At 43.0% G+C, this 26163-nt stretch overlaps 1 protein-coding gene across 4 annotated transcripts in view; it reads left to right on the forward strand.

Annotated features, from left to right (window-relative positions):
- The window catches only part of LARP4B (La ribonucleoprotein 4B), a 93786-nt gene that overhangs the window by 52216 nt on the left and 15407 nt on the right, over nucleotides 1–26163 (forward strand). For all 4 annotated transcript variants that reach the window (XM_056519528.1, XM_056519527.1, XM_056519526.1 and 1 more), the window contains 8 exons: nucleotides 1777–1932; nucleotides 2085–2166; nucleotides 5579–5715; nucleotides 6386–6489; nucleotides 10297–10407; nucleotides 12036–12089; nucleotides 13983–14192; nucleotides 22122–22228. In XM_056519528.1, coding sequence (XP_056375503.1) covers nucleotides 1777–1932; nucleotides 2085–2166; nucleotides 5579–5715; nucleotides 6386–6489; nucleotides 10297–10407; nucleotides 12036–12089; nucleotides 13983–14192; nucleotides 22122–22228 — 961 coding nt within the window. The remainder of the gene's footprint in view (nucleotides 1–1776; nucleotides 1933–2084; nucleotides 2167–5578; nucleotides 5716–6385; nucleotides 6490–10296; nucleotides 10408–12035; nucleotides 12090–13982; nucleotides 14193–22121; nucleotides 22229–26163) is intronic.

Consider the following 26163-nt stretch of genomic DNA (forward strand, 5'->3'; position numbering starts at 1 on the left):
GGCCACAGTTTAAAGACCACTGATATATTGTGTGTATATATAGGTATGTTTATAATAATAAATCACTTGCCTTTCTTTCTGCCACAGTATCAGAGCTCTGATCCCCTCTGTCCAGCACCCCTTTGTATTCAGGGACGCCTGCTCAGCCAATCGGTGGCAGAGGTGGGCACTTCTGCAGCTAATTGGATGGGCGGGCGTGTGACGTCACATTCGTAAACACGTAAATTTGTAAATGTGCTGGATCAACTGCTTATTTTATTTATTTTTTCCCTTTTATGGATCCATTGTATTAGTTTGCATCTGTTTTGTATTGATTTTAAACTAGATCTTTTGTACTTTATTTTAGCTGTGCATCAGATAGTTTTAGAGACACCTCCTTCCTCACTAGGTAGTTTTGACACTCGTCCTGTCCAAACTCTCCTACCTTGAAAACACAACAATATGTCAACCTTCAGGCATATAATCCCATCCCATCCCATGACCATCACGTCAGGTCCGCTTCATCCAATCCTATATACAGCCTGTAGACCCCCCCCCCCCACCTCTTGTCTCAATCCCCAATCCCATTAGACTGTAAGATCACATAAGCATGGCCCTGTCACCTAATGTTATGTTTTGTCACATACCTGTCTGCATTCACATACATCTAATGCAATATAAAGGGCCAATCCTATAAATGCATATCTTTATCATTTATAAATTTAGGGAATTCAAAGAGAAAATTGAGTTACTAGTTACTACTGTGAATACTCTTGTCGTCTTTCAGATGTGGCAGATTAAAAATAATACATTTTGATTCTGCAACAGGTACAATATAATGCTAGTTCTGATATTATTCAGAAAGCAGAAAAAACATTTGTGCTGATCTGCCCTGTATGATTTTGGTGCAGAATTTTGAGTGGTCTTCTTTGTGGGTGGTCTTTTCTAAGAAAATGGCCACTGTGCATAATGTATGGTGGACTGAAAATCTGGAAAAGGGTTTTTTCTTTTGGACTGTCAATGTTTCAGAGATTGTATCAGGAGGATAACACAGTGGTATGACTGCATGCAGACGACATTGTGGAAAGTAACCTGCTTGGCATCCCCTTTATTAGCTGGTGCTGGACGATGTAAATCTAGCTTTGGTAAACTGGGCACAGCAATTTATTAAGTAGTCTCCTATTTACGTAAATAGCTGATACATTTTCTTCTTCTTATAAGTTAGGCCCTGTTCACACTCTGGATATTCCTTGTTGATATTCCGGATTCCGCTTGTGGCAGCCTCAAATCTCATTGAAAATAATGGGAGTCTGCTTCAAGCTGAATCTCCCTGTGGAAATTCTGTAAACAGGCTCTTATGGGTGATCCCTGGGGTCATTTAAAATCTGATACATCATTGATCAGCTGATCTGCGCAAATGTATTTACATGGTAGGGACATCCTGGTGGAACAACACTTTTATTTAATTTTTTTTATTGCACATTGATTACAAGACCACATCATGTGTTATTTCTTGGGACCAAAGGGGTAATGTTTCTCCTAGTTGAGAGCACAGTGGTAGCTAACAGGCTACTTGTGCTTCACTGGGAATTCTGGGAAGAAGCTGCTTTGCGTATCCATCCCATGTGTCACGTCTGTAAGCTCTACCCTCTATTTCTGCAATGGTTGTTCATACCCACAGTGCATATCAATATACTGCACGTACTTAAATACATTTATATAGCACTGGGATATAAAGTGTGTCCTATTGTACAACCTTACTGTGACAATGATTGTTCATTTCTTTTCCCCTCCCAGTGCTGGATAACAATGGTGGTGATGAGCAGAAAGGACACAATACTGTGCTAACACAAGACCAGGCTCCATCAGTTTCTGTGTCAGACCAAACAGATATGAATACGATATCTCTGGGAAACTCAGAATATGAATCTATGCATGAAACCACCCATTCAGGTACTTTCATCAGTGTGAAACATTGATATAAACATTACTCAAAAATATATTTTACTATAAAAATGTATAGGTAATGCACTGACATTTAGCTCTAGAATACTGGAAAAGCATTAGATTTTTATAACCCGGAACCTACTTTCTTCTCTCTTTAGGGGCAGTTGATCTACCACAACCAGAAGGTCAAGAAGACCTACGAGATGTGCTTAAAAAAACACTGGAATTTTGCTTATCTCGGTATGTGTACTATTGGAAGCAGTGTTCCTTGTGGGGTATACTCATGCTAGGTTTGCAGAGTACATCGGAGTTGTCTGTCTGCATACAGTGGCATTTGTTGCTAATAGGGTTGACCTTAAAGGGGTTGTCCTGCCAAAAAAAAGCTCAGCCGCTATTCACAGTACCGAGTACTGTAGTCGGTGTCTCCAGAGCTCCCATAGAAATAAATGGATGATGTTGCGTCTGCAGCGTCATATTACAAATATTATGCAAAAGAAAAGGGCCTCATCTTTTTGTTCTCGGTGTGATAAGTCACTGCTAGAGATGTCAGTAGCAATCATCTCCACCTTCAGAACAAATGTATGCCCATCAGAGCTTGCATTTGTTGGGGATCAGGAGCGATAGCTGTCAGATGCATGAAGGGGTGATCAGCAGCTATCGTGTATATGATCAGCAGAATTCTAAAACGCTGAGGACATTGTTTAAAAGATTTCTGCAGTAATATCAGGAAGTATTACTTTCCTGAGAGAGTAGTGGATGCATGGAATAGCCTTCCTGCAGAAGTACAGTGAAAATACAATTACAGTGAAGGAGTTTAAGCATGCATGCGATAAGCAATAGACTATCCTTCATATAAGATAGGGCCAGGGACTATTGATAGGATTCAGATTATTGGGCAGACTAGATGGGCCAAATGGTTCTTATCTGCTGACACATTCTATGTTTCTATGCTGTGCCATCTGACGTCTTATAAATGTGTTCCCCAACCAGGGTGCCTCTAGCTGTTTCGAAACTACAATTCCCATTGACTGTCCGGGCATGCAGGGAGTTGTAGTTTTGAAACAAGTGAAGGCACCCTGGTTGGGAAACACTGGTCTAGCCATTAATACACTTTTGGTAGGGTATGCCATAGTTTATACTACTCTACCTGTAGAACTGTTTCCTTTACTCATGTGTAAATACAGTCATGGCCGTAAATGTTGGCACCCCTGAAATTCTTCTAGAAAATTAAGTATTTCTCACAGAAAAGGATTGCAGTAACACATGTTTTGCTATACACATGTTTATTCCCTCTGTGTGTATTGGACCTAAACCGAAAAAGGGAGGGAAAAAAAGCAAATTGGACATAATGTCACACCAAACTCCAAAAATGGTCTGGACAAAATTATTGGCACCCTTTCAAAGTTGTGGATAAATAAGATTGTTTCAAGCATGTGATGCTCCTTTAAACTCACCTGGAACAAGTAACAGGTGTGGGCTATATATCACACCTGAAAGCCAATAAAAAGGAGAGAAGTTCACTTAGTCTTTGTACTGTGTGTGTGTACGCGCGCCACACTAAGCATGGACAACAAAAAGAGAACTGTCTGAGGACTTGAGAACCAAAATTGTGGAAAAATATCAACAATCTCAAGGTTACACGTCCATCTCCAGAGATCTAGATTTGCCTTTGTCCACCGTGCACAACATTGTCAAGAAGTTTGCAACCCACGGCACTGTAGCTAATCTCCCTGAACGTGGACGGAATAGAAAAATGTATGAAAGGTGTCAACGCAGGATAGTCCGGATGGTGGATAAGCAGCCCCAAACAAGTTCCAAAGATATTCAAGCTGTCCTGCAGGCTCAGGGAACTATCCGTCAACATTTAAATTAAATGAAACACTATGGCAGGAGACCCAGGAGGACCCCACTGCTGACACAGACATAAAAAAGAAAGATTACACTTTGCCAAAATTTACTTGAGTAAGCCAAAATCCTTCTGGGAAAACGTTTTGTGGACAGATGAGCCCAAGATAGAGCTTTTTGGTAAAGCACATCATTCTACTGTTTACCGAAAATGGAATGAGGCCTACAAAGAGAAGAACACAGTACCTACAGTGATATATGGTGGAGGTTTAATGATGTATTGGTTGTTTTGCTTCCTCTGGCACTGGGAGCCTTGAATGTGTACAAGGCATCATGAAATCTGAGGATTACCAACGGATTTTGGGTTGCACTGTACAGCCCAGTGTCAGAAAGCTGGGTTTGTGTCCGATATCTTGGGTCTTCCAGCAGAACAATAACCCCAAACATAAATCAAAAAAGCACCCAGAAATGGATGGCAACAAAGCGCTGGAGAGTTCTGAAGTGGCAGCAATGAGTCCAGATCTAAATCCCATTGAACACCTGTGGAGAGATCTTAAAATTGCTGTTAGGTAAAGGCGCCTTCCAATAAGAGAGACCTGGGGCAGTTTGCAAAGGAAGAGTGGTCCAACATTCCCGGCTGAGAGGTGTAAGAAGCTTATTGATGAATATAGGAAACAACTGATTTCAGTTATTTTTTCCAAAGGGTGTGCAACCAAATATTAAGTTAAGGGTGCCAATAATTTTGTCCAGACCATTTTTGGAGTTTGGTGTGACATTATGTCTAATTTGCTTATTTTCCTCCCTTTTTTAGTTTAGTTCCAATACACACAAAGGGAATAAACATGTGTATAGCAAAACATGTGTTACTGCAATCCTTTCCTGTGAGAAATACTTCATTTTCTAGAAAAATTTCAGGGATGCCAACTGTATAAACCCATAGACAGGATGTTCTCTGGTCTTTTATGCTGTTCATACTGCTCCAATAAAGGGGTTCTCCAATTTAGTTTTGAGAAAACTAACTATAGGTGGACTATTTGAAGTTGACTTTTTTTCTTTCTAACAATCAGTATAAAGTGTACCTGCCATTTAAGACTTTTGCAATGTCAAAGATTTGATCGGCCAGGGTCTCAATGCTGACTCCCACCCATCAGGAGAATGAATGGGGAGAAGTGTGCGCAGCAATTTCTGTCCAGCTTCACTGGATGGCCCTATAGACTTATTATTAGAGATGAGCGAAGTTACAGTGGTTCAATTCGTCACAAACTTCTCGGCTCGGCCGTTGCTTACTTTAGCCTGCATAAATGAGTTCAGCTTTCAGGTGGTCCAGTGGGCTGGAAAAGGTGGATACAGTCCTAGTAGACTCTCTACTAGGACTGTATCCACCTTTTCCAGCCCACCGGAACACCTGAAAGCTGAACTAATTTATGCAGGAAAAGTCATCAACTGCCGAGCCGAGAAGTTCGTGACAAATCGAATCACTGTCAATTCGCTCATCTCTAAATTGCCACAAGTCAGGGAGTTAAGTAAGCTACCACACGTTTCCCCTTGCTCATTCTCCTGGTGTTTTGGTTTGTTTTTTAATGACTGGTCCACTTTAAGACATAACCAATTTTCATGTCAAAGGATAGGCAACCACCTACTACCCGCTCTTATCACCACTTAGTAAACCCTCCAGTGGAAGTAGTATGCAGGTGCAGACAGCTTTTCTGCTACCTCTTGCTGTTAGATGATGGGTTTTCTTAACCAACAATGATCCCAGTACTTTGAATATGATTTGAGTAATTTGCCTGACTTATTTTTTTCCCAGAGAGAATCTCGCCAGTGACATGTACCTTATATCACAAATGGACAGTGATCAATATGTGCCAATTCTGACTGTAGCAAATCTTGACCATGTCAAGAAACTCAGCACTGACATGGATTTAATAGTTGATGTATTGAGATGTAAGTATTAACCCATACAGGGTTTGCTAGTTTAATGTGCCTAACACTCATTATTCCCTGAGAAAAATATACGTAAATTTACTACACATTTTGGTGTCCTTTTTAAAGCTACTGCTGTATGACCCGGGGCTACAGATAGCCTGTAGGGCAGTGTTTGCCAACCAGGCTGCCTCCAGCTGTTGCAAAACTACAACTCCCATCATGCCCGGAGAGCCAAAGTCTGTCTGGGCATCCTGGTAGTTGTAGTTTTGCAACAGCTGGAGGCACCCTGGTTGGCAAACACTGCTGTAGGGCATGAAGAGAATTGTAGTTTTGCAACAGCTAGAGTGCCACAGGTGGGGGGTGGACACTGCCTTTGGGTGTAGGAATAAAGTTCCTGTGATCATCACAGAAACTTAGTAAATATAATGTGCAGTACATGGTTAGATTAGAAATTGTATTGCCTGAAACACTCGAATTCAGGTTGCTAAATGTAATTATGAATAGCTACCTGCATTGTGTGTCAGGGAGAAACTTTATAGTATAGTTTCACGATTATATTCATTAGAATAGTTTTTTTGTATTGACGGTGTGTGTATCTATAAATGGCTAGTATAAGTACCACATGGAAAGCATTAGACAATCAGTATGTGAAATCCATTACTCTAAATGTGTATAACTTTCATTTCAGCTTTGCCTTTAGTCCAAGTGGATGAGAAAGGAGAGAAAGTCAGACCGAATCAGAATCGGTGCATTGTTATTTTACGTGAAGTTCCTGAATCTACTCCAATCGAAGTAAGCATAATGTCTTGATGATGATGATGATGATGGGGGGGGGGGTGTGTGTGTGTTTTTACATCCCCACATAGCTACAGCACTTGCACGGTCAGAAGTTGGGCCACCACTGAACTAATAATAAATTACCTGTTGGGCTAGGTTTACACTACAGAATTTCAGACCAGAATTCCACTTAGGAATTTCGGTACTAAATTCTGTAGTCTGACTCCAGACTTGAGGATAGGCCCGTTAGATTTTACAGGCTGAAATAATCCCGTTAAAATGATCAACTGGTCAGTGGTTCTCAACCTTTTTTTGCGACTGTACCCTCAAACGGTCAAAGTATGTCCTCAGGTACACCTCGCACATAACTTTGTGCGAAACAGGTACCCGCTGACAAAATAAATTATAAAAGTACTCAATTTCATAATGGGGATGCGCTTACCTTGCTAATGCGATACTTAATCCCCTTGTGCCATTATTCTCCCCCCCCCCCCCCCATCTTAATCTTCTTGTGCCATTATTCCCCCCTCCATCTTAATCCTTTTGTGCCATTATTCCCCCCTCCATCTTAAAGGGATACTCCGGCCCTAAAACATCTTATCACCTATCCAAAGGATAGGGGATAAGATGTCTGATCGTGGGGGTCCTGCCTCTGGGGACCCCTGCGATCTGTCATTCAGCACCCACCTTTGCGAGCTCTCTACAGCACTGGAGGCTCAGAGTGTGCAGTGTGACGACCACGGGCCGGAGTATTGTGACGTCACGACTCCTCCCCCATGTGACGTCACACCCTGCCCCCTCAATGCAAGTTGATGTTTTTAGGTCCGGAGTACCCCTTTAATCCCCCTGTGCCATTATTCCCCCCTCCGATCCCCCTGGGCCAATATGAGATAACACCCTTCCATACTGCAGTGTTACACTTAGTTTAACATGCTTACCAGGCCTGTGTCTCTTCCATTCGGCCGAGTCGGAGGGCTACACTGACGGGTAACTTCCTTCTACGCTGTGCCGGCACTTCTGCGCAACGTCGGGGACGTCGCATGTCAGGCCCGGCAGCCCCTGCAGCTCACGTAAAGTGGCCACAGTAAAATATAGTGAGCTGTGGCGGGGATTGTGGCGTCCAATCACTGCTCTGACAAATACTGGCCAATACAGGGCTCGGTATTGGTCAGCGAATTTCCGTACCCCCTTTTAACCCTTGGCGTACCCCTAGGGGAACGTGTACCCCTGGTTGAGAACCCCTGCTCTAGATAATGCTTAACCCCATAACGACCAAGGATGTATATTTACGTTCTTGGCCGGCTCCCACGATATAACGCGGGGTCACGGGCTGACCCTGTGTCATATCGGGGCAGTCCAGGCATGTAACTCATGCCGGGACCCGGGGCTAATAGTGCGCGGCAGCGATCGCGGTACCACGCGCTATTAACCCTTTAGACGTGGCGTTCAAAGTTGAACGCTTCATCTAAAACGAAAGTAAAAGCTTCCCGGCTGATCATGACCACTGCAGTGAAAATTCGGCGGTCCGATCAGCTAGGACGCGAGCGGGGGTCTTCTTACCTTCCACTGGCGCGTCCATTCGGCGATTGATTGCTCTAAGCCTGTGATGCAGGCTTGAGCAATCGACTACCGATAACACTGATCAATGCAAAGCTATGGCTTTTCAGTGATCCATGTATAAGATCAGTGTGTGCAGTGTTATAGCCCCCTATGGGAGCTATAACACTGCAAAAAAAAAAAAAAAAAATTTATAAATGTGATTTAACCCTTTCCCTAATAAAAGTCAAAATCACCCCCCTTTTCCCATAAAAAAAGTAAACTAAAATATAAACATATGTGGTATGTCAGCGTGCGTAAATGTCCGAACTATAAAAATTTATCCTTAATTAAACTGCACGGTCAATGGCGTATGCGCAAAAAAATTGCGTATGCGCGATCAAAAAGTCCGATCAATACAAAAATGGTACCGCTAAAAACTTCAGATCACGGCGCAAAAAATGAGCCCTCGTACCGTCCCATACGCATCAAAGTAAATAAAGTTAGAGGTCAGAAGATGACCATTTTAAACGTATACATTTTCCTGCATGTAGTTATGGTTTTTTCCAGAAGTACGGCAAAATCTATATACCTATATAAGTAGGGGATCATTTTAATCGTATGGACCTACAGAATAAAGAGAAGGTGTAATTTTTACTGAAAAATGTACTGCGTAGAAATGGAAGCCCCCAAAAGTTACAAAATGGCGTTTTTTTTTCTTTTTTATCGCAGCATAATTTTTATTTTCCCGTTTCACCGTAGATTTTTGGGTAAAATGACTGATGTCACTGCAAATTAGAATTGGTGGCGGAAAAAAAAAGCAATCGTATGGATTTCTAGATGCAAAATTTAAAGGGTTATGATTTTTAAAAGGTGAGGAGGAAAAAACGAAAGTGCAAAAACAGAAAAACCCGTGCTCCTTAAGGGGTTAAATGGGTACTCCGGTGGGGGAAAAAGAAATTTCAAATCAACTGGTGCCAGAAAGTCATACAGATTTGTAAATTACTTCTATTAAAAAAAATCTTAATCCTTCCAGTATTTAACAGCTGCTCTATACTACAGAGGAAGTTGAATCATTCTTTTCTGTCTGACCACAGTGCTCTCTGCTGACACCTCTGTCCATGTAGGAACGGTCAAGAGCAGGACAGGTTTGCTATGGGGATTTGTTCCTACTCTGGGCAGTTCCTGACACAGATAGAGGGGTCAGCAGAGAGCACTGTGGTCAGACAGAAAGGAAATTCAAAAAGAAAAGAACTTCCTCTGTAGCATACATCAGCTAAGTACTGGAAGGATTAAGATTTTTTAATAGAAGTAAATTACAAATCTGTTTAATGTTCTGGAGCCAGTTGATATGAAGAGAAATTATTTTTTTTCCCACCAGAGTACCCCTTTAAGTGTCAAGGAGGCTTTGCTGAGTTACAAGAGGAGTTAAATATGTCTTTATCGGTCGCCTCATTGGGGGACACAGAGACAATGGGTATTATGCTGCTGTCCACTAGGAGGCTGAAACTAGGCAAAAAAGTCAGCTCCTCCCAGCAGGATATACCTGCCCACAGGCACCTGAGCTAATCAGTTTTTAGCTTAGTGTCAGTAGGAGGCAGCTACAGGTCTGGAGCTCTCTCCGGACCAGTTTTTTTCTGTTGTTTTCTAGCTAGGGATGTCTAGTTAGTTTTTTTTTTTTTCCTTTGTTATTTTTCTAGGTTGGGCGACAGGAGCATGGCGCTACCTGATCGCCCACATGCGACAAAGGGGCACGGTGCATAAAAGTATGGTCAGTCAAACCCTTCTCGCAAACGGTCAGCACCTGGCTGCAGTACCCTGGGTCCGGGTCCCCCACTTGCCCCTTCCTGCCTATAGTATAGGAAGATGGAGTCCGTGGGTAAACATGAACTTCATCCTCACACTCCCCTCCATCCCCTTTCACCCTTGCACTTCACCCAGGAAGTTTCATGTTTCTTGTTTCATGTGTGAGCTGCAGGAAGGGGCTGCTGTGAGTGTGCGGGGGGTGTTGTCTTAGTCAATCAGGGAGACTCAAACACTAAAGCTGTCTATGGCAGTCATCAGTGTGATAAGATCTCCTGGACTTCCTGGCTGGAGCAAACAGGGTATGTGCTCAGCAAAGATGACACTTTACATTGCAAAGTTATATAACTTTATCATGTGCAGCTAATATAAAGGCAATTTCATTTGCCTGGAGTTCTCCTTTAACTTGAAAGTGAATGTAATAGAACACATAAATGCTGCTTTTTTTTCCTTCATATTTAATCATGTTTCTTTCTTTGTCAGGAGGTAGAAGCCCTCTTTAAGGGAGAGAACTTGCCGAAGTTTATTCATTGTGAATTTGCCTATAATGACAATTGGTTCATCACATTTGAATCAGAAGCTGATGCACAACAGGTAATGTATTCGTTTCTCAGCCCACTTTGCTTTGACCTGCTCTATTTAGCCTTTGGCACATTTTGTTGTTTTGATCATCTTTTCAGGATTCTAAGCGAGTGTTCTTACTTTACACACATTTTTCGGCTAATGCCTGAATTGCAACATTACGTTATGTCAAGGTTTCCCAACCAGTGTAGTGTGCCTCCAGCTGTTGCGAAACTACAACTCCCAGCATGCCCGGAAAGCCAAAGGCCGTCTGGCCATGCTGGGAGTTGTAGTTTTGCAAAAGCACTGCATTATGTCTTAAGAAAGCTGAAGCGCAGACTGGTAAATTATTCATTTATTAAGCATTACATTAGAAACTAGTTGCAGATCACAACTGTATATATGTACTATTCTAGTACTGTATGCCCTATCTTGGTGATTATTTACGACTCACAAGCCAATAATACGTATCAGGCATATCAGTTTACAGTCTTTCAGCTTAAAGGGGTACTCTGGTGGAAAAAAAAATATTATATCAACTGATAATAGAAAGTTAAACAGATTTGTTAATTACTTCTATTAAAAAAATCTTTACCCTTCCTGTACTTTTTAGCAGCTGTATGCTACAGAGGAAATTCATTTCTTTTGGAATTTATTTTTTGTCTTGTCCACAGTGCTCTTTGCTGACACCTGATGCCCGTATCATGAACTGTCCAGAGCAGGAGAAAATCTCAATTGCAAACCTATAATGCTCTGGACAGTTCCTGATATGGGCATCAGGTGTCAGCAAAGAGCACTGTGGACAAGACATAAAGAAAATAATTTCCTCTGTAGCATACAGCTGCTAAAAAGAACTAGAAGGGTAAAGATTTTTTTAATAGAAGTAATTTACAAATCTGTTTAACTTTCTGACACCAGTTGATTTAAAAAAAATAAAGTATTCCACCAGAGTACCCCCTTTAAGGACTCATTCGCACTACAGAATGTCTGCCTGGAAAAATTTCAGAAGTGTATTCAGTTGAAGCAGCCTTTGGTTTGTCTCCCAGATTCTACATAAATTAACCTTTTCTGCTCCAACATGCATTTTAGTCAATGGTTATGGCGCATGTCCACGTGGTTATAGCGCCGATTCATTTTGGGTGGTAATTCTGTATGCGCCTTAACTTCAGTAGAGTAAGGCTATATTCACATGGCAGAATTTCCGCATGCGGATTCCTCTTTGAATTAAAGCCCAATAGACTTCAGTGGAATTTCTCACTCTCATTCGCACTTCTGAATTTTTGCATGAGGATTCTGCTTCAATTCCGGACTAATTCTGCATAGGCCAGAAACCACACAAATGAATGCAGACGTGGAATGGGTGCAGATGTGTAGAAATTCTGCCGTGTGACTATAAAAATTTGGTTTTCACTGAAATCAAAACAAAAGCTAAACAAAACACCTTCATTACTCTGTTCTTGGCAAACAGCCCCTCGGTTACAAATTGAGCTACAGCAGGTCCTGATATCGACAATTGTTTATGTATTATAATAGAATATAGATTGCATAATCCTGTTTAGGCATTTATGCTTTTTTTATCTAGTTATTTTTGTAGCTGCACACTTTTGGTCCTGATATTTATAGTGTATAAAATTACCTTTTTTTCCTGCTTTGTTTTTCAGGCTTACAGGTACCTAAGAGAAGAAGTGAAGATGTTTCAAGGAAAGCCAATTAAGGTTAGAAGATACAATGCTTCAGCCAGTTCAGGTCCAGGGTATATTGGGTTGTCAGTATTAGACCTGTTTAGGCTGTGTTAACACTACGTTTGTGTTTACATTTAACATATGTTTTTATTCCCCTCTAAAAAGATAAACACATGTTAAATAAATTCTGAACGAGTACAGTGATCCCTCAACTTACAATGACCTCAACATACAATAGTTTCAACATACAATGATCTTTTCTGGACCATTGTAACTTGAAACCAGACTCAACATACAATGTACAGACAGTCCAGATCTTTGAAAAGTGTCAATGGCTGGAAGAACTGACCAATCAGAATGGGCATTCACTGGTAAAACTCCTGTATTACTGAAGTGCATGCACTGACCGGTGCCTGGTAGCGCCCCCTACAGTAAAGGGAGGTATTACATGTTCTCTACTACTCTTTACCTGTCCCAGGGTTAGCTGCTCCTTTGGACACCAGGTGAGGGCGGCTCAATGTTACTTTTTTAGGACACTGTGTACTGTACAGGACCCTGAAGAAGCTCCTGTCCTCTACATAGACAGTGATTACAGCTCCCAGCAGATCTTTCTTTCTTTTATATAAAAGAACTTTCTTTATCTGTATTAGTTATCTACTATATTTTTGTTTGATCCTCACACATATTTTTGGATGACATTTTGGGAGCTTCAGAACCTATTACCAGATTTCCATAGCGTTATGGTCTCAACATACAATGGTCGTCCTGGATACATTTAATATTGTAACTTGAGGGACCACTGTATTCTGCTCTATGCCATTTAGTAGAATCTGTTTTCATAGCAATAATTATACTTGTTAACAGAATGCAACATATATTTTTTTTGCTGTACACAGTAGTGCAGGCTTATTCTCTATACTATACAGCAAAGAAATGTAATGAAACTGAAACCAGTGAAATGTAGACAAACTTGTGTGTGCACAAGAACAGAGACTGCTTCTGTGATCTCCCTATTAAAGGAGTACTCCGGTGGTAAACTTTTTTTTTTTAAATGAACTGGTGCCAGAAAGTTATACAGATTTGTAAATTACTTCTATTAAAACGTCTTAATCCTTTTAGTACTTTTTAGCAGCTGTATGCTACAGAGGAAATTCTTTACTTTTTGAATTTCTTTTGTCTTGTCCACAGTGCTCTCTACTGACACCTCTGTTCATGTCAGGAACTGTCCAGAGCAGCATAGGTTTGCTATGGGGATTTTCTCCTGCTCTGGACAGTTCCTGATACGGGCACTTTCTGGCACCAGATCATTAAGCCATCTTAAACCCAGACTATATTGTATTTATATATTCTTGCCCACAAACGGCTTAATGGCTGATTATATTATATAGTGTGTGTGTGTGTGTGTGTGTATATATATATAAATATATAAATTTTTTTAGTTTTCTTTTTTTTACATGTACCCTCTATTTTAAAGTTTGAAGCACCTTCTATATAAACATATATACATGGATATAGCAGCTGATCATTAAAGGGGTACGCCGCCCCTAGACATCTTATCCCCTATCCAAAGGATAGGGAATAACATGTCTGAACGCGGGGGTCCCACCACTGGGAACCCTGTGCCAGTTGACTGGCGATGCGGGGTGGAGGCTCATTACGTCACGGCCATGCCCCCTCCCATAGACTTCTATTGTGGGGGCACGGCCATGATGTCACAAGCCTCTGGCGCTGCACCCGACACTCTAAACGAACGCCGGGTGCAGCAGGGAGATCGCAGGGGTCCCCAGCAGCGGAACCCCCCGTGTTCAGACATCTTATCCCCTATCCTTTGGATAGAGGATAAAATGTCTAGGGGACGAGTACCCCTTTGTTGTTAATACTTTTTATGCATGTATTAAGTCTTACCTTTTCTTGACTTTTTTTCAGGCTAGAATAAAGGCAAAGGCGATCGCGATAAATACCTTTTTGCCAAAGAATGGTTACCGACCTCTGGATATGAATCTTTACACACAGCAACGCTATACAACATCATTTTACTTACCTCCGGTGTATAGTCCACAGCAGCAGTTCCCACTCTACAGCCTCATCACGCCACCGGCCTGGTCTACGGCACACAGCTACCTTGACCCTTCATTGGTATGTTCCTGCTCTTCTTTTATCCTGGTCTTGCAGTTATTTTTACAAAACGTACCATATTTCCCGGCGTATAAGACAACTGTGTATATAAGACGACCCCCAACTTTTACAGTCATAATATAGATTTTGTGATATACTTGCCGTATTAGACTACCCCTCTACCGTGCTACAATACCTTACCATAGTTCCCCCACATTAGGTCGTCAGTATAGTCTCATCCCCCCCCACCACCACCCACATTAGGCTGGCAGTATAGTTCCCCCCCCCCCCACATTAGGCTGGCAGTATAGTTCCCCCCCCCCCCACATTAGGCTGGCAGTATAGTTCCCCCCCCCCCCCCCCACATTAGGCTGGCAGTATAGTCCCGTCCCCCCCGTCCCCACATTAGGCTGGCAGTATAGTTCCCCCCCCCCCCACATTAGGCTGGCAGTATAGTTCCCCCCCCCCCCCCCCCCCCCACATTAGGCTGGCAGTATAGTTCCCCCCCCCCCCCACATTAGGCTGGCAGTATAGTTCCCCCCCCCCCACATTAGGCTGGCAGTATAGTTCCCCCCCCCCCCCCACATTAGGTTGGCAGTATAGTTCCCCCCCCCCCCCACATTAGGCTGGCAGTATAGTTCCCCCCCCCCCCCCCCCCCCCCCCACATTAGGCTGGCAGTATAGTCCCGTCCCCCCCGAACATTAGGCTGGCAGCATAGTCCGCCCCCCCCCCCCCCCCCACATTAGACTGGCAGCATAGTCCGTCGTCCCCCCAACATTAGGCTGGCAGCATAGTCCCGCCGCCCCCACATTAGGCTGGCAGCATAGTTCCCACCACATTAGGCTGGCAGCATAGCTCCCCCCCGAACATTAGGCTGGCAGCATAGCTCCCCCCGAACATTAGGCTGGCAGCACAGTCGTCCCCCCCCCCCAACATTAGGCTGGCAGCATGGTCCCGCCCCCCCCTCCCCCATACACACATTAGCACAGTTTACCCCCCCACATTAGGCTGGCAGCATAGTTCCCCCCCACATTAGGCTAATACAAAAGAAAGAGAAGCGATCCATAGTGCATTAATCGGGCAAGTGGAAATTCACAGTAGTTTACTGGAAGCGCTTACCCGGTAAGTTGTGCTAGTGTAACAGGCACAACACTGTTAAGAGTTTCCAAAATGCAGCCAGTCCCGCCACCACAAAGGTGTAATGGTAACAGCAACCTCCAAACACTCCCAAGGGACTTCAATAGGCGCAGAAAGGATGAGGAGTTATAGATGTATAAGCGATAACATTTATTTGCAGAACAACGCGTTTCGACGCCAGGACGGGCGTCTTTCTCAAGTTCATAGCAAATGTGAACAAAGGAACATATTTATACAAAAAACAGACAGATATCAGACAGAATTATAACTGTGATACCAACTATGCAGTTTATCTGTTAGAATGTCCTTGTGGACTACAGTATGTGGGCCGCACCGTTCAGACGGTGCGGTCCCGCATGAACGCACATCGGTTCAACATTAGGAAAAATTTCCTCTTGCATAGTGTGTCACGTCACTTTTCACACAAACATAATAGCAACCCTGATTTATTGAAACTCACTATTATTGATGTTATTTCTATAGACCAACGAGATCGTTTTCGAAAACTAATCCATAAAGAGTCCTACTGGATCTTTAAACTTAAATGTCTCCATCCTGATGGGTTGAATGAGACAATTGAAAACATCACATAATACTAATTTGACCAGTATACCTTGTTGCTGCTAGATTTTTACAGTAATTGATTTATGTATTTTTATATGTATATTTATATTTTTATATATACTTACCCTATGTTGTCCGTATGTAGTCCGTCTTACTACTTCCGTCTGTGCGCCGTGATTCTGATTATCACATCCGGTTTGACACAGACGGAGTAACCGCCCATGGTGAGTTGATTCCCTTTTTGTCTGTTTTTTGTATAAATATGTTCCTTTGTTCACATTTGCTATGAACTTGAGAAAGACGCCCGTCCTGGCGTCGAAACGCGTTGTTCTGCAAATAAATGTTATCGCTTATACATCTATAACTCCTCATCCTTTCTGCGCCTATTGAAGTCCCTTGTGAGTGTTTGGAGGTTGCTGTCCCCACATTAGGCTGGCAGCATAGTCCCCCGCCCCCCCCCCATTAGGTTGGCGTTTCCCCCCCACACAGGTGTCCCCCACCGCATTAGGTTGGTGTAATACTACAAATAGTTGGTTTCAGTCATGTTATAATTGGCCAAAATCTGTTGAAACATGGTGAAACATTAAAGAATAAAAATAAACTATACATCTTGCAGTTAGAGGCCACAGAATCCGATATTTCCTAACTTAAATAGCCACTGTCATTATGCAAAACTATTATGTCCTAGTGACCACCAACAGAAAAGTTTGTGCTCCACACGTTCTCTCACGACTCTGTGTCATGTGATCAAGACAAACTCTCCATCTAAGTCTGAGAGTGCCTCAATCATATGACACAGGTTGTGGGAAGAGGGGGGGGGGGGGGGTAAAGAGTGCACAGGACAACTTCCGACTCCTTCTCCTTGGTCTGAACACTGTCGCTAGGACATGTCAAGTTTGGCATAATGAAGGTACATGTAAAAATGTTGGTATATAACATAAATTTGGCACTCATGCTTTGATAGTACTCAAGTAGGACCCCAATGTTTAATAAGTAACACTTAAGTTGGCACTTTGTTTTTAGGATAAGTGAATTTAATTTACAATGCAACTATACAGTCATGGCTGTAAATGTTGGCACCCCTGAAATGAAGTATTTCTCACAGAAAGGGATTGCAGTAACACATGGTTTGCCATACACATGTTTATTCCCTTTGTGTGTATTGGAATTAAACCAATTGTCTAAATTGTCAAATAATGTCTCACCAAACTCCAAAAATGGGCTGGACAAATTTATTGGCACCCTTTAAAAATTGTGGAAAAATAAGATTATTTCAAGCATGTGATGCACCTTTAAACTCACCTATGGCAAGTAACAGGTGTTGGCAATATAAAAATCACAACTGAAAGCAGATAAAAAGGAGAGAAGTTCACTTAGTCATTGCATTGCATTGTGTGTGTGTGTGTGTGTGTGTGCCACACTAAGCATGGACAACAGAAAGAGAAGAGAACTGTCTGAGAACTTGAGAACCAAAATTGTGGAAAAATATCAACAATCTCAAGGTTACAAGTCCATCTCCAGAGATCTAGATTTGCCTTTGTCCTCAGTGCCAGTGGCGTTGCTAGAGTTGGTGTCACCCGGTGCGGTAGAAAATGGTGTCACCCCCATACCTACCCCCTCCCCCCAGTAAGTTTTTAGCCTGTTGTGACAGACACCACTGTTGTAGCGCATTGTGAGAAATTCCAGTATAATAATCAGATATACCAGTTGCCACAGAATAGGAAAGTGTTAAAGAAGTTTTCACTATTGAAATATACAGCTCCCAGAATTACTTAAAGGGGTACTCCACTGGAAAACATTTTCTTTTATATCAACTGGTGCCAGAAAGTTAAACAGATTTTAAAATTACTTCTATTTAAAATCTTAATACTTACAGTACTTATAAGCTGGTGTATGCTCCACAGGAAGTTGTGTAGTTCTTTCCAGTCTGACCACAGTGCTATTTGCTGACACCTCTGTCCATGTCAGGAACTGTCCAGAGCAGGATAGGTTTGCTATGGGGATTTTCTCCTACTATGGACAGTTCTTGACATGGACAGAGGTGTCAGCACAGAGCACTGTGGTCAGACAGAAAAGAAATTAAAAAAGAAAATAACTTTCTGTGAATCGCTTATACAGCAGCTAATAAGTACTGGAAGGATTAAGATTTTTAAATAGAAGTAATTTACAAATCTGTTTAACTTTGTAGCACCAGCTGATTAAAATTTTTTTTTTTCCAGTAGAGTACCCCTTTATGCAGTGGTGAGGTTATGCTGGGAGTTGTAGTTTCACTGACCTAACTGTAGAACTGACAAGTGACTACAGCTCTGATAGGACATAGAGAGGAGAATGTACAATGATATCAGTGACTACAGGTGACGTCTTCTCTATAGTCTTCCCTTATCTAATTCAGATGGTACATACCGCCTGGTCCAGCTAAAACTTCTGTCTGTAGAATGTGACGCCCAGACGTCTCCTCACTATGTCAGCGCATTCTCATCCTCTATATGAAAACAATTATTATTATAAACCTGACAGACACTGTATCCTCTAAATATAATACTACTATACACTATACTCTTTGATTATAAACCTTCCATACAGTATACCCACTGAATATAATACTACCACACACTGTACATTCTGAATATAATACCAACACATACTGTACCCTCTGAATATACTACCACACACTGTACCCTCTGAATATAATACTACCACAAACTGCGCCCTCTGAATATAATACTACCACAAACTGCGCCCTCTGAATATAAATCTGCCACATACTGTACCCTCTAAATATAAATCTGCCACCTACTGTACCCTCTAAATATAAATCTGCCACCTACTGTACCCTCTAAATATAAATCTGCCACATACTGTACCCTCTAAATATAAATCTGCCACATACTGTACCCCTGAATATAAATCTGCCATACTGTACTCTCTGAATATAATATCGCCACATACTGTACCCTCTGAATATAATACTGCCACCCACTGCGCCCTTTGAATATAATACTTAGAGATGAGCAAAATACAGTAAATTCAAATTGTCACAAACTTCTCTGTACGGCAGTTGATGACTTTTCCTGCATAAATGAGTTCAGCTTTCCGGTGCTCCCGTGGGCTGGAAAAGGTGGATACAGTCCTAGGAGACTCTTTCCTAGGAATGTATCCACCTTTTCCAGCCCACCGGAGCATCTGAAGGCTGAACTAATTTACGCAGGATAAGTCATCAACTGCCGAGCCGAGAAGTTCGTGATGAATTGAATTTACTGTAAGTTCGCTCATCTCTAATAATACTACCACAAACTGCGCCCTCTGAATATAATACTACCACAAACTGCGCCCTCTGAATATAACGTTGCCATACAGTGCACCCTCTGAATATAATACCACAACCAAAGTAACACCCCTCAACATCCGTTAGCTGATGCTATTACAACACGAGGGGGGTATTGGTGGTGTTGCTAGTGGATGATGGGGGTGCTACTACTGGGGAGGTGTTGCTGGAGGATGATGAGGGTGCTACTGGCCATCCCCCCTGGCAGTATCACCCCCATCATACATCGGCAGGATCATCCTCCTGGCAGGAGCACCCCCATCATCCACCATCAGGATATGTTGATGGAGGTGCTGCTGGGGGGGGGGGGTGTTGCTGGTGGATGATGAGGGTGCTACTGCCAGGGGGGGAGCATTAGGTAGGCAGCAGTGCCCCCACATTAGGTAGGTCGCAGTTTCCCCACATTAGGTAGCATCTATTCCCCACATTAGGCAGCATAGATTCCCTACATTTGGTACCAGTTCCCCCACATTAGGTAGGTACCAGTTACCCCACATTAGGTAGCAATTTCCCCACATTAGGTAGCACAGATTCCCCACATTAGGTAGCACAGATTCCCCACATAAGGTAGCATAGACTCCCCACATAAGGTAGCATAGACTCCGCACATTTGTAGTAGTTTCCCCACATTAGGCCACAGGTTCCCTTGCAGGTTCCCCACAATGGGTCAAAGTCTCCCCACAATAGATTGCTGGTTATACCACCCCCCCCCCCCCCCCCCCACACACACACACACACACACACACACACACACAGTCAGAGAGACACACACTCAGACAGACACACACACAGTCACACAAACACACACAGTCACACACAAGCATAGATAGAGACAGACAGAGAGACAGACATACACACTCACCCATCCAGCGCAGCGCTCCTTCTCACCGGGCGCCGTGCGATTGACGTAACTCACGTCCTCCTGCGCGGCCATGCGGTGTGACGTCAGGCCGGCGCAGACGTGGAAGCGGAGGACGGGCACAGTGCTGGTGAAGGTGAGGGGGGGGGGGGGTGATGACGCTCGGGCGCACAGTGAAGGTGAAAGAGGGGGTTTGCTGACGGACGGGCGCACCGCACACACAGCGCAGGGGGGGGCTGACGGATGGGAGGCCGGCCGGGCACAGATGGGGGAGGGGGGGTGCTGCGGAGCATCTTGGTGTCACCCCATTAGGTTGGTGTCACCCGGTGCGGGCCGCACCCCCCGCACCCGGGTCGCAACGCCACTGCTCAGTGCGCAACATTATCTAGAAGTTTGCAACCCATGGCACTGTAGCTAATCTCCCTGGGCGTGGACGGAAGAGAAAAATTGATGAAAGGTGACAACGCAGGATAGTCCGGATTGTAGATAAGCAGCCCCAAACAATTTCCAAAAATATTCAAGCTGTCCTGCAGGTTCAAAGAGCATCAGTGTCAGAGCAAACTATCCGACAACATTTAAATGCCATAAAATGCTATGGCAGGAGACCCAGGACAACCCCACTGCTGACACAGACATAAAAAAGCAAGACATTTTGCCAAAATGAACTTGAGTAAGCCAAAATCCTTCTGGGAAAATGTCTTGTGGACAGATGAGACCAAGATAGAGCTTTTTGGTAACTCGCATCATTCTACTGTTTACCAAAAATGGAATGAGGCCTACAAAGAAAAGAACACAGTACCTACAGTGAAATATGGTGGAGGTTCAATGATGTTTTGGGGTAGTTTTGCACTGGGTGTCTCTGGCACTGGGTGCCTTGAATGTGTACAAGGCATCATGAAATCTGTGGATTACAATGGATTTTGGGCCGCAGTGTACAGCCCAGAGTCAGAAAGCTGGGTTTGCGTCCGGGAACTTGGGTCTTCCAGCAGGACAATTACCCCAAACATACGTCAAAAAGCCCCCAAAAATGGATGGCAACAAAGCGCTGGAGAGTTCTGAAGTGGCAGCAATGAGTCCAGATCTAAATCCCATTGAACACCTGTGGAGAGATCTTAAATTGCTGTTGGGAAAAGGTGCCCTTCCAATAAGTTTGCGAAGTCCAACATACCGGCTGAGAGGTGTAAGAAGCTTATTGATGGTTATAGGAAGCGACCGATTTCAGTTATTTTTCCAAAAGGTGTGCAACCAAATATTAAGTTAAGGGTGCCAATAATTTTGTCCAGCCCATTTTTGGAGTTTGGTGTGACATTATGTCCAATTTGCTTTTTTCCTCCCTTTTTTGGTTTAGTTCAAATACACACAAAGGGGATAAACATGTGTATAGCAAAACATGTGTTACTGCAATCCTTTTCTGTGAGAAATACTTCATTTTGTAGAAAAATTTCAGGGGTGCCAACATTTACGGCCATGACTGTAGATGTTTCTGCCCAAATTGGATCAGGAATGCAGATTGCTGTGAAGTATTGTGTTGATGGGTAGAATTGGCAAATTGCCGCGAAGCATGCGTACTGTAATACAACCTATATTTGCTATAGAATGCCATAGCTGCTATAGGTCGCACTACAGAAAGCTTGTTTCATGGCAATTGACCAATTCTACGATCTACAATATCCTCCTCAACAATTCAGATTTCTGATGAAGATCCAATTAGACTGTTCACATGGTGGAAAATACGCTATTCAGTTCAGCAAACTTTGCTGAACGGAATTGTGGTAGAATTCTGTGTCCTAAAAACACAGAATTCTGCTGAAAGTCAAAACCCCATTGACTTCAATGGGATTCATTCACGGAATTCCGCAAAATTAGACAGGGAATTAGACAGTGGAATTAGACAGTACATTTTGGTGAAATTCTGCCTTGAGAACATAGTCTTAGGACGGAAATGTCTGTGTGTTTAGGATTGTAAATAAAATTCACGTATTCTGAAAACGGAGTGCAAAGTTTTTCGTTATTTACTTTTTTAGCCTTTATATCTAATCTCCAGTTCACTTTGCTATTCTTTAGGTGACACCTTTTCCTAATACTGGATTCATAAATGGGTTTACATCTCCGACATTCAAGCCAACAGCATCACCTTTGACATCGCTTCGACCTTACACACCTAGGAACAGGCAAGTGCAAAGTGTACCCTGCTATCCGTGTTTTTGTATTATTGCAGACTTAACCCTTTTTTCACAGTGATACTTTGGTACAATGGAACTTTAAAAATTCTCTCTGCTGATCAGAAATGTTGACCACGCAATCCTGTATTGTTTTGGTCCTCCTGAACACTTTTCAAGCTGACACTTTGGGTTACCTCTCACCCTTGCTCTGGAGATTTACTGGTTGATTAATTCTGATGTTATTTTGAGCAGTACTTACTTTAGAAAATAGCCACTGAATTTCTAAAGTAATGGTGGCACTAAGAACAGTAGTGGATTTCTTCAGTTATTAGAGCCAGAGATGGCGGCAGCACACACTAATCTCCTTCACACTGTTCACAGCACAGACATACTGCAACAGACAGGCACAAAGTCCGCAAAATGTATCACCATGGGTAAAGGCATTCTACTATGTCCATTTTCCACATCATTTTTGTCAGGTTGAATGAAATGTCTTCCTTTGAAAAATAATGCAGTCATGACCTGATTTCCTTGTCCTTTCCTTCTTTTTCACCACCCACTTTTTTACATGAAAATCTGTGGTGGGTGGAGCTTCTGGCGGTCACATGGTTTTCTTTGAACTTCATTTCCTAGCAGTCATTTAGTAAAAATGCTCCTTCCTGTGCTGCATAGTGTGTCATCCATGTAAAGAATCCTCTAATGTTCCAGTGTACAGTGTTATCATAATTATCTATCCCCCATACCGGCCATGTGAATTTAGTGCTACAGACGGTAATGTAGACAGTTATAGCTATTTACATCATCCTGGCCAATATGGATGTATGATAAATCACAGAAGAAAAACAAAAAACTTGATGCTTACCTAGCCCCTGTCCCCCATTGATTTGCTGCAGATCCTGTTCTCCTCCGAGCGGTCCAGTTGTCTTTTCTGTGCTTCTGTCAAGCAGCTGGTTGCTGAACCTTTTCTCTCAGCCAATGGTGTCCTGTCTCAGCCTGTGATTGGTTGAGCAGGAATGTCCTCCTATCAGTTGCTTGTCTTTAAAGGGGTATTCTGCCCCTAGCATCTTATCCTCTATCCAAAGGATAGGGGGTAAGATGTCAGATCGCGGTGGTCTCGCCGCTGGGGACCCCCGGGAACTCCTCCGCAGCACCCCGCTATCATTACTGCACAGAGCAAACTCGCTCTGTGTGTAATGACCGGCAATACAGGGACTGGAGCATCTTGATGACATGGCTCCGCCCCCTTGTGAAGTCACAGCCCGCCCTAGCAGTAAAAGTCTATGGGAAGGGGCGTGGCGGCCATCACGCTCCCTCCTATAGACTTGTATTGAGGGGGCGGGTCGTGACTTCATGATCCTCCTGCCCCTGTATCACCTGACATTACGCACAGAGCGAGTTTGCTCTGTGCAGTAATGATATTGGGGTAATGCAGCAGAGATCCCAGGGGTCCCCAGTGGCGGAACCTCTGCGATCTGACAGGATGCTAGGGGCGGAGTACCCCTTTAAGGGTGCATTCACAAGCTAGTAACTAGCAGCGGGTTTCCCGCTGTGAGTTACGCTACCATTCATTTAAATGGGTCTGCGGACAGTTCGCAAATCTGACACTATTGCGGACTGTCTGTGGACCCATTTAAATCAATGGTTGCGTACCTTACTTGCAGCAGGATTCCTGCAGCGGGAAACCCACTGCTAATAATAGCGTGTGAACGCACCCTAAAGAAGGAAGCACAAAAACAGAACAGTTTAGGAGAATTGGATCTTAGGAGAATGCTGGGAAAGCATCAGGTTTTTGTGTTTTTCCTGCGGTGCAGCATCATTTTAAGGTGGGGGGGGGGGGGCTGGATACTGCTTGAAGCACTATCAGTGCACAGATAAGATCACTGTGCACTGCAAGCCTCAGCGTGCCTTATTGTCTCCTACAACTCCTATATCTATTCTTTAAGAAGCAGCATGTTCTATTAAGAACCTATGACAGCCTAGTAGAGCCTACTTGAAGGTAAAACTACTCCTATCATACATTGCATTCCTTATTACGGTGTTGTATTGTATGTATTACAACCCTCAGCATGCTCTAGCAAGTTTTGTTCCAGCTGAAGGTCCACAGTTTGGAGACCACTGCCGTATGCTGTCACAGATCCTTGCAAGAGCATTCTGGGGGTTGTAGTACAAATGATGCAACACCTAAATAAGGAAAGCGCTGCATGATGATGATAGTAGTAGTAGTATCTTAAAGTAGGCTTTGCTAGGCTGTCACAGGTCCTTACTAGAGCATGCTGGTTCTTGTAGTTCAAGTGTAGATATGGGGGTTTTAGTAGACAATAAAGTTTGCAGTTTGTTAGTTATGGTAAGAAACTTTCAAGTGTTTGTCTATTTTAGTGATAGTGACATGTCAGAAGATTTTAACTGTTAGGGTTCAGGTCTTGAGATCCCCCCCCCCCCCCCCCCTTTACACATTGTTGAAACAAAGGGGCGAAATGGATCACCCAAGCTTGTGCCCCTTCAGCCATTTGGCTTGACTCTCCCTGCAATGGAGTGGATTAGAGATGTACAGATGTGTGCTTACTATGAGCCAACACACCACTAACCTTAACACTTACACTTCTAGAGGTGCATAGCGCTAAGACTAGTTTTCTGTGGAAAGCATTGATAACTCCCCCCCAAAACTGTGACATATAGCATGTGTTACTACATTAATGCCAAATTTCTTCTGCATTCTGCTTAATAAATCTTCTGCATAGTTGTAAGGTCACATTCTACAGCAACTTAGATTTTATTACATCAATAGTTATGAGTTTTTCTTACGTTCCGGAATGTGTAATTTTTAATGTAAGAAAAAAAAAGTAATAAGTAAATTATCTGTTTTATCTGTCACACGTGCCATATTTTGCTGCATATTTCCCCACCCATTGACATCAATGAGTAGCAAAATCTGCTGTAGAAAATACACAGCAAAATATGGCTTGTGTGACCCTACCCTAAATAAACATTTTCAAGAACCTGTGTACTTCTCAACAAAGCTCGAAGACATTTAAAGGGGTACTCCGGTGGGGAATTTATTTTTTATTTAATTTTTTATTTCAACTGGCTCTAGAAAGTTAAACATTTGTTAAATATTTCTATAAAAAAATCCTACTCCTTCCAGTACTTATCAGCAGTTGTATGCTCCAGTTAAAGTTGATTAGCTCTTTTCAGTCTAACCACAGTGCTCTCTGCTGCCACCTATGTCTGTGTAATAAACTGTCCAGAGTAGGATCAAATCCCCATAGCAAACCTCTCCTGCTGCGGACAGTTCCTGAAATGGACAGAGGTGGCAGCAGAGAGCACTGTGGTCAGACTGAAAAGTACTACTCACCTTTCCCTGGAGCATACAGCAGCTGATAAATACTGGAAGGATTATTATTTTTTTTTAATAGAAGTAAATTACAAGTCTTTAACTTTATGGCACCAGATTTAAAAAAATGTTTTTTTTCCATTGGATTCCATTGCCCCTGTCACTTGAAAAAGAGTCACATTGCTGAGTGCTTCTTTCCCTGGCTCACTCAAGCTCCATTGTGCTGCAAGAGAGACTGACTCTAATAATTGTGTGTTGATCTGGAGGGATGCACTCTATTATGTGGGAGGACTGAACACCTAGACCAGTGTTTCCCAACCAGGGTGCCTCCAGCTGTTGCAAAACTACAACTCCCAGCCTTCCTGGACAGTCTCGCCAACAAATCTCAGATCCAGTGAGATCTGAGATCACATCCGTGACTAGATCAGCAACTCTCGCTTGCAAAAGTGCAGGGTCTCAGCATGTAACAGCTACATGCAGAAAAGGGAACATATGAATATTCTTGTAAGTAAAGGAGTTGAAATGCTGTCAGTCCCATGCAAAGTCTTGGATTTTCAGGCATTTTGACACCCGATCACGCCATGTTGGGCATAGTCTCAAGCTACAAGAATGC

This window comes from Hyla sarda, chromosome 5, assembly GCF_029499605.1.
Source record: "Hyla sarda isolate aHylSar1 chromosome 5, aHylSar1.hap1, whole genome shotgun sequence".
NCBI lineage: Eukaryota > Metazoa > Chordata > Amphibia > Anura > Hylidae > Hyla > Hyla sarda.